The following is a 13990-nucleotide window of genomic DNA, read 5'->3' on the forward strand; positions in this document are numbered from 1 at the left end:
GATTAGTTGAGCATCTAGTAGAGTCTCACAACAGTTGATTACAAAAGCATATTTCTATCTTTGTGTGTATCCGTCTGTAACCACTACAACTTTCAAACAATTTAACAATAAAGGGTTGAAATTTGGTTACAAGCTCTACCTCTATATCAAAATGGTAAATATCCAATGAGAGTTGCTCAAGAGGCAGGATGAAGTCCAGGTGAAGACAAAGTCTCCAATGCTGACCCAGTCTGGCGTGCATATAACCTTTTTATTTTTTAGAATAATAGTTTACTTTCATGTTTATACGGAATGAATTTAATGTTCATGAAACTCTGGATGAGGAATATCCTCAGAAATGGATTGGGAGAGGTGGATCAGTCAACTGCCCACTCAGATCCCCGGATTTAACGTACATGGGGATCTGCACGGACTACCTGTGGAGAAGGTCTTGCATCAACCAAAAGACTCAGAGATTCAGAGAACATGATGTAATGAGTCAGGGCTGCTGTTCAATCAATAAATGGAGAAGAGGTTTTAAGGGCTGTAGAAAATTACAGTTCCAAAGTAGAACTCTGGAAAACGACATTACGTTTCAAACATCTGTAAGTAAGGTTAGTCGAACAATATAATTGTTAGTTAGAAACTATAGTTATAGAACCTAGATGATTGTAGGAATAATAATTACTAAAATTACAGCTTCTAACAAAGAAAAAGTTGTAAAAAGCTAAACAATTTTTTAAAATTAATTCACTAAGAATCTACGGCAAATCCAGGTGTTCAAAACACTGTAATGCAACAAAACGGCATGAAATTTGCTATATTTAACGCAATTTCTCAACCACAAAGCAAAACTTTTAATACAATAAATTTTGGTTTTTAAGAGAGATAGGTGTAACGAAAGTCATATCTTGCTGTTTGAATTCTTTAGGTTTTACAAGTTTGAAATATCCTAAATTTGAACTTTTTAAAAAAATTGGAAATGTGGTGAAAAGTAACTACTGTAACGTATTTTTAGAAAATATACTTCATTGGTAGCCTCGGATAAAAATTTTGATTTGTTAAACATTTTAACAATGAACTATAAAAAACTTTGACATTTCAGACCACTCTGTATACAAAAAGGGAAATAAATTTTTTTTTTTTTTTTATGATCATCTCTCAGAAGTGCCATTTTGGTGTGTTTTTGGGTATTAAAAAATTATTTTCCCGAATTCTTTAGGGTCGAAATATGACCTTTAAAACGAGGTATGGCTCAACCTACATTTGAACATTTTAAAAATAGCCCACACTCCCACCTCTTAAAAGTGCCATTTTGGTGTATATTTGGGTGTTAAAAATTATTTTCCCGGATTCTTTGAAAAAGGGTTAGTTTTGGTTAAAACGAAAAAGGTAGGTTTCTCAGGTCAGCCTCTATACATTACGGACAGGTGGTCTGTTTCCATTGCATATATAAAAAATTTAGAAAGAGAAAACCAATTTTCATATCAAATATTACATTTACTTGCAGGAGGAACAAAACTTACAATCTAGAGAACTAAGTATTTTCAAGAAGAATGAATTTTTCAAGGAAGGAAATGACAGATCATAAGTATATTTTTGTATTATACAAGTGTTAGTGAAAGTAAAGCTGATTTATTTAGTCACATCATTGAGAGAAATGTTAGTTGGGCAGGAGAACTCTCAATGTGGGAAGAGGATTGAAGTCCATGATGTATGGACACTGTTTACTCATTAGTGCAGACTCCTTCAAGGCAGGAGGTTATCCTTAAATGGATATGTATTAAAAGTAAAAGTTTTGCCGTAGTAGTCACTTTAACAATACTTTTTTCATAGCCATAGCACTCTAGGGACATTATTAACAAAGTATAATGACCTAAGTTTAGTATTTCAGGTCCTAGTAATATTTTACTGCACACAGCCTTCTAAATAACTAGTGTTTATCAAATTAAAATTAAAGTCTATGAATAATCACAAGGTCAATTTACAACTTATAATTTGTTTGAGAAAGTTTATACTTTGTACCAAAGTCAATAACGGCAGACTTTTGATTCTACAGAACATATCTTTAATCAAAGATAAGTAAAAATATGATATACATTGAGGTATAATGCATTTTTGTAACATTGTCATTAAACAAATAAAAGTATGAGTACTGTGTTACAAAGTTCTCAGTTATGCTCTGTGATACACATATTTGCTGTAAGTGTTAACAACTTGGCTACCAAAGAATACTGAGTTTTTATTTTAATTAAATCATCAGGTTAGGGTTTTTATTTTGAACTTTATTCAAGGTTAAGAAGTGATTTTAAATGTTTGTAAACAGAAAATTTTATTTTCGTGTATCAGTAGAGTTTTACAAGAATTTTATGGACCAAAAAGCTGGAACTTCAAAAAAGGTATGTCTTGAGGTGCAGTGTATTTATCTTTTTTCCTTTAATACAGGGTTGTTAAAAAACGCAATTGTTGTGTTTTGAATGATTGCAGTTAGAAATACAAAACTTGGAGACTATTTCTAGATCAATGGTAACTGCTGCCTTTGGCAAAGTTGTATTAAACTTGTTCTAAATTTTTAAGAGCTTTCCTTTCTGTAAACAATTTAAAAAACTATGATAGTGTTATCGCTAGTTTTTTATTGTACTGAATGTTTGTTTTTATTTTGAATGTTATAGGTTTCAAGACTTCGTCCATCCAATGAAAAAGAGAATTTAAGAAATATATCATTCAAAAGAGATGTTAAATTGAATTCAGATTCGGAGAAGTGAGTGAAGATTGCTGTATTTTAATCTACCAAGTAATGTGTAGACATACCCCAGGAGGGTTTCTCTTCTGGCTGGTTTATACCCTCCAGTTGAACCTCCACTGGGTACAGCAAAAGTCGGTGTGTCATTTGCATGTGGCAACTCGATAGATGTCAGAATTGGCACATTACTAACTGAAAATATCGAAATATTTATAGGGAGAAAGGGTGGATTGATAGGTCTGGAGAGGGTGATTATTGGAGTTCCCTAGTGTTAACCCTTTAAGTGCCAAGTTTTCAACGGTGTTGTTATAGGCTACTATGTGGTTTATTTGCCACGTACAGAAACTGCTTTACAGTCAGCGCAAATGTAGCGTGTTCCTCACCCACCATGATCAACTTAAAGTGATATCTTCATCTACCAAACTGCCATCAGAATCTCCTGATTTGTCACACCAGGTCAAGGTTGTTAAATTCAGTCTGCATTCCGATCGATCATTCTCGGAAAATTTACACTGGTGAAAGCCTAACTTAACAGCAACGCATCCGTAAAAATCTAAAATTGACGAAACGTCTTTATCATTATTACAACTAATTCCTGCCCTGCTAACTGAACCACAATCAAAACAGAAATAAAACAAACTTGCTGTAGCAACTTCAAAATTGCAATTGAAGAAACTAGAAAAATAACGTTCTGTTTCTAACGTCCAGGTAAAACTTCACCATGTGCTTTCGAGATAGTTCCTTAGTTGACCGTCAGAGTGTAGTAGCAATCAAACAGCACTACTGCCCATTTATAGTAGTTCTAATAAACACTACTAGAGGCCACTGTGTATCATCTTGAAGCTGACGGGCATTGTGTAGCAAAGCAACTGTTTGGAACGTGATAACATGGGCATGGCAGTCAAGGGGTTAAAGGCTGTTGCTACCCTAAACATGAGGTAGTAGTATCTTCTCTACCCATAACCAGAGAGGCTGTAACAGACCTAGCCACAATGCCTTTTCTAATGACGACGGATTTATTCTTCCTGTTACCCCTCCTCATTGGATCTCAACAGGAGGCAACCCCTACCCATCCTGAATATCCTATCATTCCAGAAGCAAACAACATTGTACTTTAGGCCAAAAACCAATGAGGTTCTTACAAAAAATAACAATTTACTTTCATTTATTTTAAACTCACTTAAATTGCAGTAATACTGTATTACAGTTTATGTACAAAATTGAAATTCATGACAATTTTTAATAGTCTAATACAAAATCAATAAACTTTTATTACACACTTAGATAGAAACCCTAACGCTAGAGCGACTGCCAAGTCCGTTCATCAAATCAACATTTTTTATTACCACAAAGTCACATATCATTGACAAGTCTCGTTACAATCAATGGCATTGGGGCAATTCAAAATAAAATGTTTTTCAATCAAAGAACTCATCCAGTGCATAACATTATTTAATCTAACAGCCATAAGTAATATTTATTTAAAATATCTTTTTGTTGTACTTCAGCACTAAAGGTAACGAGTTGTATACCCTCAGTGCAATAACAGATTCGCTATCAAGAGTCTTTCTTAATCTGTTAAAGTGAATAGATGCAGAATTCTTATTCCTGGTGTAGTGGGACTGTTTAAACCCGATATCCCTAACGATCCTACAGAAATAGCTCCCTAACAGCCGTGTCAAAACTACGCTTTTATCAAATACTTTTGCAAGATAAACAACAGAGAAAGATCAGCAAATATAAAAGATCTTTCAAGAGATAGATATTACATAGATATATTGCAATATCTGTCTGGCTGGGTAGGACTTCTTTGACAAGTCTATTTTGTTGGAAGCTCCAGAGTTGGGTCATGGAACTCGTTAACTGCCAGTGAGTTTTGGCAAACCTAGTCAGTAAACGTACTACGTACGTACGTAGTGGTGGTGACGTTTGTAGTTAGACCACTGGACCTACTTTAATCCCACCTCTGCAATTATAAATTTCCCTATCTGCCAGATGTTCAACAGTTGGTATTTAATTTCCTTTGTGACGGCTTTAAATTCTTCAGAGGGGAGACATGCTGAACAGCTTTGCTGTGGTGTACAGTGGTGTATATAGAAAATTATTGTGGGGGGTGACACGTTGGGTGACTTAGGAGGTATAAAATACCCTCCAAAAATAGGGGCTCAGAAAACGTTTGAACTTTTAAAACCTCACAAATGTGTTCTGTCCTAAAACAAACTACTGGGTGCATATTAAATGTTTCTCTCAAAATTTGGGGGGGGGTGCTTGAGCCCCCTTTATATGCACTTCTTGTAAACCCAATAAATCTGAAATTTGTGTACTAGAAGTAATTGCCAAATTTGGTCAAAATCTGTTTGTTGGATCTCACTTCATAATACACATGTACAGACCACATTAATAAAAACCACTTTCTTACTCAGGAAAAAAAGTCCAAAAACCAATATTCCACTCAAAATTTAACTTTGAATTGTTGGACTGTATTTTTTTTAATAAAATATCTTTTATTGTTCCAAAACTGACTTAAATCACAGTTTATCAAGGAAGACATTACTGTTAACAACTCAATGAAGATCGTAAAGATCCATATTATTCTTGCTATTGAGTAATTGAAGGCTCACTAAATTGATTGCATATTCACTAAATTATTATAGGCCTGGATTACATTCTGTAAATTAGGTAAGAAAAGTAATTATATAAATTCACTATTCTGCATGTATGTATATTTATATGTATAAATTATGAACAAAGCTTGTTTTTAGTTTTAATTATTCAATAATACAATTTTGACACTCTTGGAGCTTAAAATCAAGTGAATATTTTAAATTTTAATGTTCCATACCTCATTTTTAATTTTTTAATTATGTTATTTTTATTTAAATGTGTCTGTAATATTGTAACAATTTTCAAACCATAACACAAATAAAACTTTGTGTATAAACATATTCAGTACATGTATTATTTGATCTTATCAAGTCATTTCATTCAAACAAATGAAAAATGCCACAATGCAGTTTTTTATACAGACAAATACAGAAACAACACAGGTTAACATCACTGTTGACTTATCAATGGGACTTGACCTTTGCTAGGGCCTCCCCCCTCCCTGTCCCCCTCTGCCACCCCTCCCCCCTCTCGAGTTTCAGACGTCCAGTTTTCAGTTAGGACCTGTGCTTGGTTCAGACAGGCTGGTTTTCATGTCCTCCTCTGTAGAAGATTTGGCCCTCGTGGATTTCCGATTCTGTAGGATCAGTAATTATGGAACAATCCAGAGTCAGAGTGATAACACATCGTAAGTAGTGTTTGTTACAACTGATAAACATTGTGGTAAAGGGTTTAAACCACCAAGATTTGATTATTTAGCTTTATGGACAATGAAACTTTGCTCTTGTTTAGAGTTTGAAAGCTTACATGTCGAAGCAAATCTGTAACTATAATGGAATTCAAGGTTTAAATTTTTTTTGAATAACTTCATATTAATTTTTAAATAATTAAGTAACCCAAATTATGGTAATGTTATTTTTCTGTTTTTGTTTTTAAGTTTATCTTAAATTCTCGATTTATACAAATTAAAAAGGAATTTGTTTTATTAATTTTCAACAGGACAAAAATTAAATGTTGTGTTGTTCTGTAAAAGATTAATTCAATGTTAAGTTACAGGTGGAATAAAAAAATAACCTTTTAGTCTGTCTATTTCAAATAAAACAATATTAGTTAACTAATAAAGATTTAATAGATTCATTTTAGAAGGTTCTTATGATAGTGATGGATTTATTTATTTCAAGTATCTTCTTGGAGAAGGTCCACCCCGAACTCAAAGTAAAAAAAGGTGTAAGCAGGAGTAAAGTTTTGAATAATCTATTATTAGATTATTACCTAATTTGAAACTATTATTTTACATATAAAACAACATGGAATGAAAATTATCGATATGGCTACGATATGTTAATTGGAAATGACCAATGTGGTTACAAAATTGTCAGTGTTCACCCTTCATCCCTGCCCAAAACTGACAGTGTAAGCTACTGATTAATTGGTAATGAAGTATGTAAGAATCTTGTGGGTATATTTCCCATCAATATATACGTGTTGGTGTAGGAAACGTAACAAATAATTTACTTGTAAATGATGTAAGAATTTAATTCGCAACTCTTAATTGCCTTATCAGTTCCGGTGTAAACAGTATTTGCTGATGTGGTATTGAACAGGTTATTTCCAGTGTAAAAATAAAGTAGAATGAAAATATCATTATGTCTATGAGGTGTTAGACTACCGTTAATTAAAGTTATTTCGAAATTTTTTTTAATTTTTGTCTTTTCCAAATTGCAGAAAAGAGTTTAAATAAACATTTTCAAATACTGTCTTATAATGTGACTATAAAAATTAAAATTCAACACATATATAGGAAAAGTATCACCCTGACTTTATTAAAAATAGACTATTAAAACTTTTATTTTTACAATTCAAACAAACTTATTCCTTCTTTATCTGAATTGTTACAATAATGAAAAAGGTCCATTAGACAAGTTGCACTTGTTTTTGTGTATTTTATTTTAATTTTGCTCCATTTTTCAAAAACTGTTTCAGTGGGTAACAAAATATTTGAAATATTGTCTCACCTTTGACCATGGAGAGCATTTGAGATAAGACAATATTAAAAACTAAATTTGAAGCAGTTTTCAATAAGGGATTATCTTATTACAATAAAACAGTGGTGAATGATTTTAAATATCATTGTCTGCGTGTGGGGCTTAAATAACAATTTTCGTGATTGCCTATAGGCTGTAAAGTAAATTTCGATTTGTTGCTGACTTGGTATTAAACAGTTTTCAACTTCGTTTCAAGTATTATGATTGGCCAGTCTTGAATATTTTGTGCTATAAAAAACTAACCAGTTAAGATAAGAGTGATGATTAAGATCTTTCAAGAATACCTCACATACAAGGACATAGACGGCAAAAGGGTCTGGATTCCCCCAATTTTTCAATTACTTTTTTTAGTAAACGATTATTATCATTTAAATAATTCAGTATTACTGACATGTACTGCCAAAATATCATTCTCATTCTTGAAATGGGTCAAGAACTTTTTTAAAGAACCTAATGGGAAACAAGCGATTGACTGCACTTGCCTTACTTTCTGTCCACTATGGGAAAACATCAGTTTCCTACTAGATACAATGGTTTAGAAGTAAAGAAGAATGTTATGTATTTTAAATCTTCAATGTGGATTTGTATACTATGCACCATATTTTGCAGACAATAAAAGCATCTTTTTTGTAATTACACTACTTCATAAGTCTAGTGATGGAGAATAGAATACTTAAAAGAATCGAATACAGTGTATTCAAAAACATCCTTGTATTCAAATTCTTTATCTGTGTTGAGTATTTCTAACAGACAAGTCTATACTTGTCTTACTTCCTTCCCGTAATCAATTGTTTCTTTGTTATTTGGTATTGCCCTGCCAAAAAGATGGGAAAATCCTTTTTGCCTTTTTGTACCTCCTGCAAACATGTCATACCCATGATTTATGAACTTCAGAAAATAAATATTTGTTTACTTGCTACTTCAGTCCTAACTGAAAGATTCTTTTCTATTGCATGTTTTGTCACCAATGGTCGTAGAAATATATTGAAGCCAAAAACCTCAATCATATTTTATTTGTGCACACAACATGAAATAAAAATAATTTATGTCTTTATTGTTTACAAATGTATTTATTAATTTAATATTTGTACAATTATACATTTCGTCAAGCTTGAAAATTTTTAATTACTTATTCCAAAATATATATTCCTCTAAAACCCTCCAATGAGTACTTATATATGAACGCAAATACAGCTCTTGAATATTTTATTTGAATACTATTAGTCAAAATGAATGAATACTGTAGGTTTGAATTTGATTTTTCCAGTGAAATTGTATTCATTTCAAAAGTATTCGAATTTATTTAGAGGTATTTGAATATGTGAATACCCGGTCAGTATTCAAATACTATTTGATTCTCCCATCACTACATTAACATACATTAGTTGTTCTTCATTAACTACATTAGTCTAATGAATTTCAATTTAAAGTTTCAAAAATTTTAATGTTTCTGGGGAGGGATCCCAATTTTATCTTGAGCAAAATTTTGTCCTGGCTATGCCCTTGCCCACATGAAATGGTCAATTTTTATTTCACCCCTTTCCCTGCACCCATCTCACGCATCCTTAAATGGTGGGTTGTATTGTACACTTAACTGAAAATTATTTAATATATCTAAGTTAAGTTTTCAATAACAGCCCTTAAAAATGAAGGTATGAATTTTAATGCATGTAACACAATTATGTTTTACATGTGTCTTTGTTTTCAGAGATGAGTTGGATAAAGATGGCGGTGAAGATGTTGAATACAAGTACAAATCCGGTCTTTTGGGCTTGGTAAGTTTATTACTGCAATAATTTTGTGTCCAGGTAAAAAAATCAATCATTGGTTGCCTTGCATGCCTTTGATCATTGCTTTGTATTAATGTTAGATATATATTTTTAAACATTTTAGGGCTATTGGGAGGAGTTAGTTCTATCCCCTCATTCCTTTTCTTAGTCACACCACCACAGTAAACAAAAAATTTCTATATTTTGCTTGTTATAGAATTCCTCTCTAGCACTTAACTTCCAAACAAATGTATAAAATTAAGTGTAATTTCCTCACTTTGTAAGAAAACAAAAGTATGTCACCAGCATCTTTAAAGGTAAAAAGTAATTCATTTTTATTAAATTAAGATTGTAACACGTATTATTAATTTATGATAGGCATTGTGTATAAATACATTGTGTTACTACAGACACGTAAATACGTCAACTAGTAAAGTTATACATGAATGTTGAATTTATTAGCTCTATTTCAACTTCCACTCAGTGCAGTGTCTGAGAGCTGACTCTGTTGCAGACTTGACTCCAGGAATCTGGAGTCCACATCTATCTGAAGAGATCCAAAAACCTAAAACAAAGATGAATCATCAACTCTTTGAAAATTTTGGATCTCAAGATCATCAAGCTTTTTGGAATCCTTTGGCATCTCAAGATTTTCGAATGTTTTTGGATCTCTTCAGCTATGGATTACAGATTCTACTAGTCAAGTCTGTGACAGTGCTGAATTCCAAATGATGCACTCAGTGAAAAGTAAAATGGAGCTTAACTCAAAATACACATTGAATCAACCCTTCCCATCATAGATAGATAAGTTATGTGTAGTAAAGTTATAGTCAATGTATAACCTAAAATTTTCCAATTTAGTTTTAAAACTATCAATAATCTTTTTGAGGATTGACGAAGAAATGCCCAAGTTGGATTAAAAATACAGTGATAACATTGTAGTTCATTGTAGTTGTAACAATTTTATTTTTGAAATACAATAGACAGATATTGATTGTACAATATGTTTTCTGCTATCACAATATAAACTGGTACATAGTCATTGATTAAAAACTATATACTAAACTTATTCTAAAACATATTAATTAAATCCAAGGCTTAAGCCCATTTTACATTTTTATAAGACATATTTTTATTATTAGTTTTCATCATAAACTGTTTTCAAAGAATTCATTTACACTATTTTATGTTTTTTGACAAAGTGCTTCTTTTAATTTTTTTGTAAATGTAGGTAAGGGAAGTTTTTTATATGACTGTGGAGTATTATTATATAATTTCAAACCTAGATAAAGAGAACTAGTTTCAAAGTTTTTAGTTTATGTGCCGGATATTGAAACAAATCACAATTTCTTGTGTGATATCTATGATAAAATTTGTATTTTTCAAATTGATCAGGATTCTTATGTACTAATTTAAGCATTTCAAAAATATACGTACATGGCAAAGTAAGGATGTTAATTTTTTTAAATAACGGTTTACATGTTGTTCTTGAGTTACAATGACCTATCATTCTAATAATTGATTTTTGACTAATAAAGAGTTTTTGCACATCTGAGCAATTACCCACAAAGTAATTCCATAACTAAACATCGAGTATACATGGGCATAAAATACTTTTAAAATTAACAATTAATCTCTCTACTTGTGTTGCTCTTTCAGTTCAGATATGCTACCTGTATTGACATCCTTCTCCTCATCACTGGGATAATATTCTCCATCATCCACGGGGCTAGTTTTCCAATTTTGGCTGTGGTCTTTGGCCAGATGACAAATGCTTTCATACACGAAGCAGTCAGGGTAAGCAGCGTAGGGTTAAACCAACTTGTGCCACACTTAACCCTTTGTACTCATAATGCCACTAAGTGTGATTGGACCATTCGTGAGGGTCAGGACGTGGTCACAATTCTCAGAGTTGACACAGAGAACAGCTATGGCCACCCATAATGGCCCTGTGAGCTGGGAGGACAATCACTTAATTTCGTTACGAGTGCAGTGGGTGAAGCAATACTATCTTTCACCAGAAAACAATATATTTTCACTAGCAGTTTTAAATCTACCTCATCCCAAAAGGTGAAATACTCAACCATTAAATCTGTATAGTAGTTACTAAAATGAAAAGCTTTGTTTTACAAGGCAGCAAGATTCTTATTTCATATGACATTACAATCAATTTTTTTCCTGAAATAATAAACAAATTTGTCAAATAATGTATATTGCTTTGTAAGTTCCTTAATCATAGATTTAATTGTGTATTTTATAAATCTTAAATTTTTGTGAAGCACATAGTTTCTCATTGTATAATAATAGAGGTGTTATTGATGAAAACATCTTCATATTTTCAAAGTGAGTTATACGAGAAGGTAAATACTCCGGTCACTATGTAAATATTGAAAAGTTATAAGAAATGAGAATACAAAAATTGTCTTAGTCAATTTATTCATTTGTTGAGAGTACTGTAAGTATAGAATATCTATTTGTGAGAATTTCATTTTAATAGTATTAATACAAATCTTCTTTAATTTTTATTAAAGTGTACTGTGTAAAAACAATTGTTACTACTGCAGCTTGCACCAAAATAATCCAATGACATTAGAGGCAGTGTTGCCACTGCTGACCACCAGGTATTCCCGCTGTGACACGGTTATGGTTTCTACTGTCTGTTTGATTTATATGTTGTATGAAAAAAATAATTTAAATAAAACATTTGTATATTTGTTTATGGCAACATCTAGTGATGTTTGTTTATTGTAACAGATGTTGAGACAGGTCACTAATCTTTCATAACTGGTAACAGTGATGGGTGCGGGATGTAGAGAGGGGATTAAAACGCAACAGCCATCATCGGAATATTTTGGTGCAGGCTGCTTTAGTTTTATTTGTATTTTAAGAAACTATATTGGCATCTGTTGAAAAATTAATAAACAAAACTTCACATTAGTGTTTTTTCCTTTGAATCTCTTAGATTCAGTACAAAATACAGTATTACAACGTACAAAACAGTAATAAATTTTTAGTACTGTTTAATACAATTTTAAATTGAGTACTAAAATAACTTAAACAAAAAAAAGTAATAACATCTTTTCCCAGTAATCCATTCTTTCTCTTTAGAAGTTTCTAGTTGTGAATAAGTACAATGCTGACTTACCTAAGGAATGAAATTGGTGCCAAATTTTGGCACGGATCATTTTAGTTTTATGGTTACTTACATCAGAATCTTTATTACATGTTTCAGCTTCAGAACGCCTCCATCGAACATGAAAATCACGAGAAAGAGCCACTTTTCACAGACACAGCCAACCCTTTAACTGATGTTCTCTACCTGCTAGGAACAAACATAGGAGGACTCAGTTATAGGTTAGTTGCTCTTTTAGAATAAGGACTAAATTCAACGTAATTTGTTTACTTTTTTCTCTCTCTCTCTGTGTTATTGTGGGGATAGAATGTACACTTTAGCAGCAATCCCTTTTTTGTATTTCAATCTTTGTGTAGCCACAAAAATAAAATTGGAATATTCAAAAATTTGTTGAAATTTTTTAAAGTAAACAAAGCTAAAACTACATAGAAAAATACTCACTGTTAATAGATTTCATCTAACTCCATAAAGATAATTATTCATCAATATTTTTTAACAAGTAATCTTCGTCAAAATATTTTAATATTTGAGTTTTGTAGTGCACAACTCAGGATGTTTACGCCACACTACATCACATAAGCAACGTAGAACTTCTAAATGACATTCTCATTCTCAGGTGCATTCTCATGATGAATTACTTCATAGCAGTAAAACTTTTTCACCAAGACCTTAATGTGCTTTTATTGGACAAGGGCGATGTTGCATGTTTTCCTCTCAGAATACTGCTCTTTGATTTCTGGATCATACCCACAAACAGATTCAGATTCAGTCAGACTTGTTTGTTATGACTGATTTGAGAAAATTACGTCATTTTGTGTGCACTTCTTTGCATAAGTAATTTTGTTCTTTTGAACAAATGTAGCAACTCTACACATTATCAAATCATCTGTTAAAGTTGAATAAACTGAATTATTTCTGATGCTTACTTCTGTAGCTAGTTTATGGACAGTAATATGTTGATCCTCCGTCACAAAAGACAGCCTGTGATAAAGGAACTTTATTGACCATTATTTTGTTATGTTAGACGTTGATTGTGTAAGTGTAGCCAATCATGTTATACCTCTACCCCCTTCTGTATAAGCAGACATGTTTTATTGGCAGTTTCATTTTGACATCTGTTGGCCTGTAGATGGCTCTCCAAAACGAGGGTGAAATATTTCAAGAATTTAATTCTCTTAACAATGATGAGTGTAAACCAGAAAACTTAGATGATAGTCTTGATACTGACCAAGTAAGCATAAGAACTAAGATCTAATTCATATTTTTATTACAGTTCTTTAGAATATTATGTACCAGAGAAACAAATTCATTCACTATTTAAACTTTTCTTTGTGCCTGAATCATCTAATAACTCCTTAGTTCCTTAATTTTTTCTACCAAGAGAGAAGTCCTTAAACTTTCTGAAATCAGTCGACCTTAAACAGCAACAAATTGTTAACATGAAACTAAAGCTGATTTCGTCAAAGAACTACAGGACTGCAAGTGCTCTATGCCAGAGCTTTTTCTTGCCTTATATCAAAACCTTTGATTTGTACGATTGGAGACAAGTAGCCATAAAGAGACTTCCTCAATGCCCTATTAAAGTTAGAAATCTACTTATGTCTCTACTGTTATTCAGTCAATTCAATTATCGAAACTTAAATGAAGACAAATAGAAGAATGAGAGTGAATGATGTAATGATTGTAAAGTGATCTCTTTAACAATGGGCCACCTTAT

The 13990-nt window shown here is 32.0% G+C and overlaps 1 protein-coding gene across 4 annotated transcripts in view; it reads left to right on the top strand.

The window, feature by feature from the left end:
* LOC124366289 (ATP-dependent translocase ABCB1-like) overlaps positions 1 to 13990 on the top strand; it is a 67602-nt gene continuing 53612 nt past the window's right edge. The window contains exons 1-5 of one of the 4 annotated variants that reach the window (XM_046822709.1): positions 1 to 593; positions 2652 to 2740; positions 9080 to 9146; positions 10800 to 10937; positions 12373 to 12494. In XM_046822709.1, the coding sequence (XP_046678665.1) occupies positions 279 to 593; positions 2652 to 2740; positions 9080 to 9146; positions 10800 to 10937; positions 12373 to 12494 (731 nt within the window). In that variant the 5' untranslated portion in view covers positions 1 to 278. Of the gene's footprint in view, positions 594 to 2651; positions 2741 to 5868; positions 6015 to 9079; positions 9147 to 10799; positions 10938 to 12372; positions 12495 to 13990 lie in introns of those variants that run through there. The other 3 variants (XM_046822706.1, XM_046822707.1, XM_046822708.1) reach the window with 3 other exon arrangements.

The sequence above is a fragment of the Homalodisca vitripennis genome, chromosome 7 (genome assembly GCF_021130785.1).
Source record: "Homalodisca vitripennis isolate AUS2020 chromosome 7, UT_GWSS_2.1, whole genome shotgun sequence".
Classification (NCBI taxonomy): Eukaryota; Metazoa; Arthropoda; class Insecta; order Hemiptera; family Cicadellidae; genus Homalodisca; species Homalodisca vitripennis.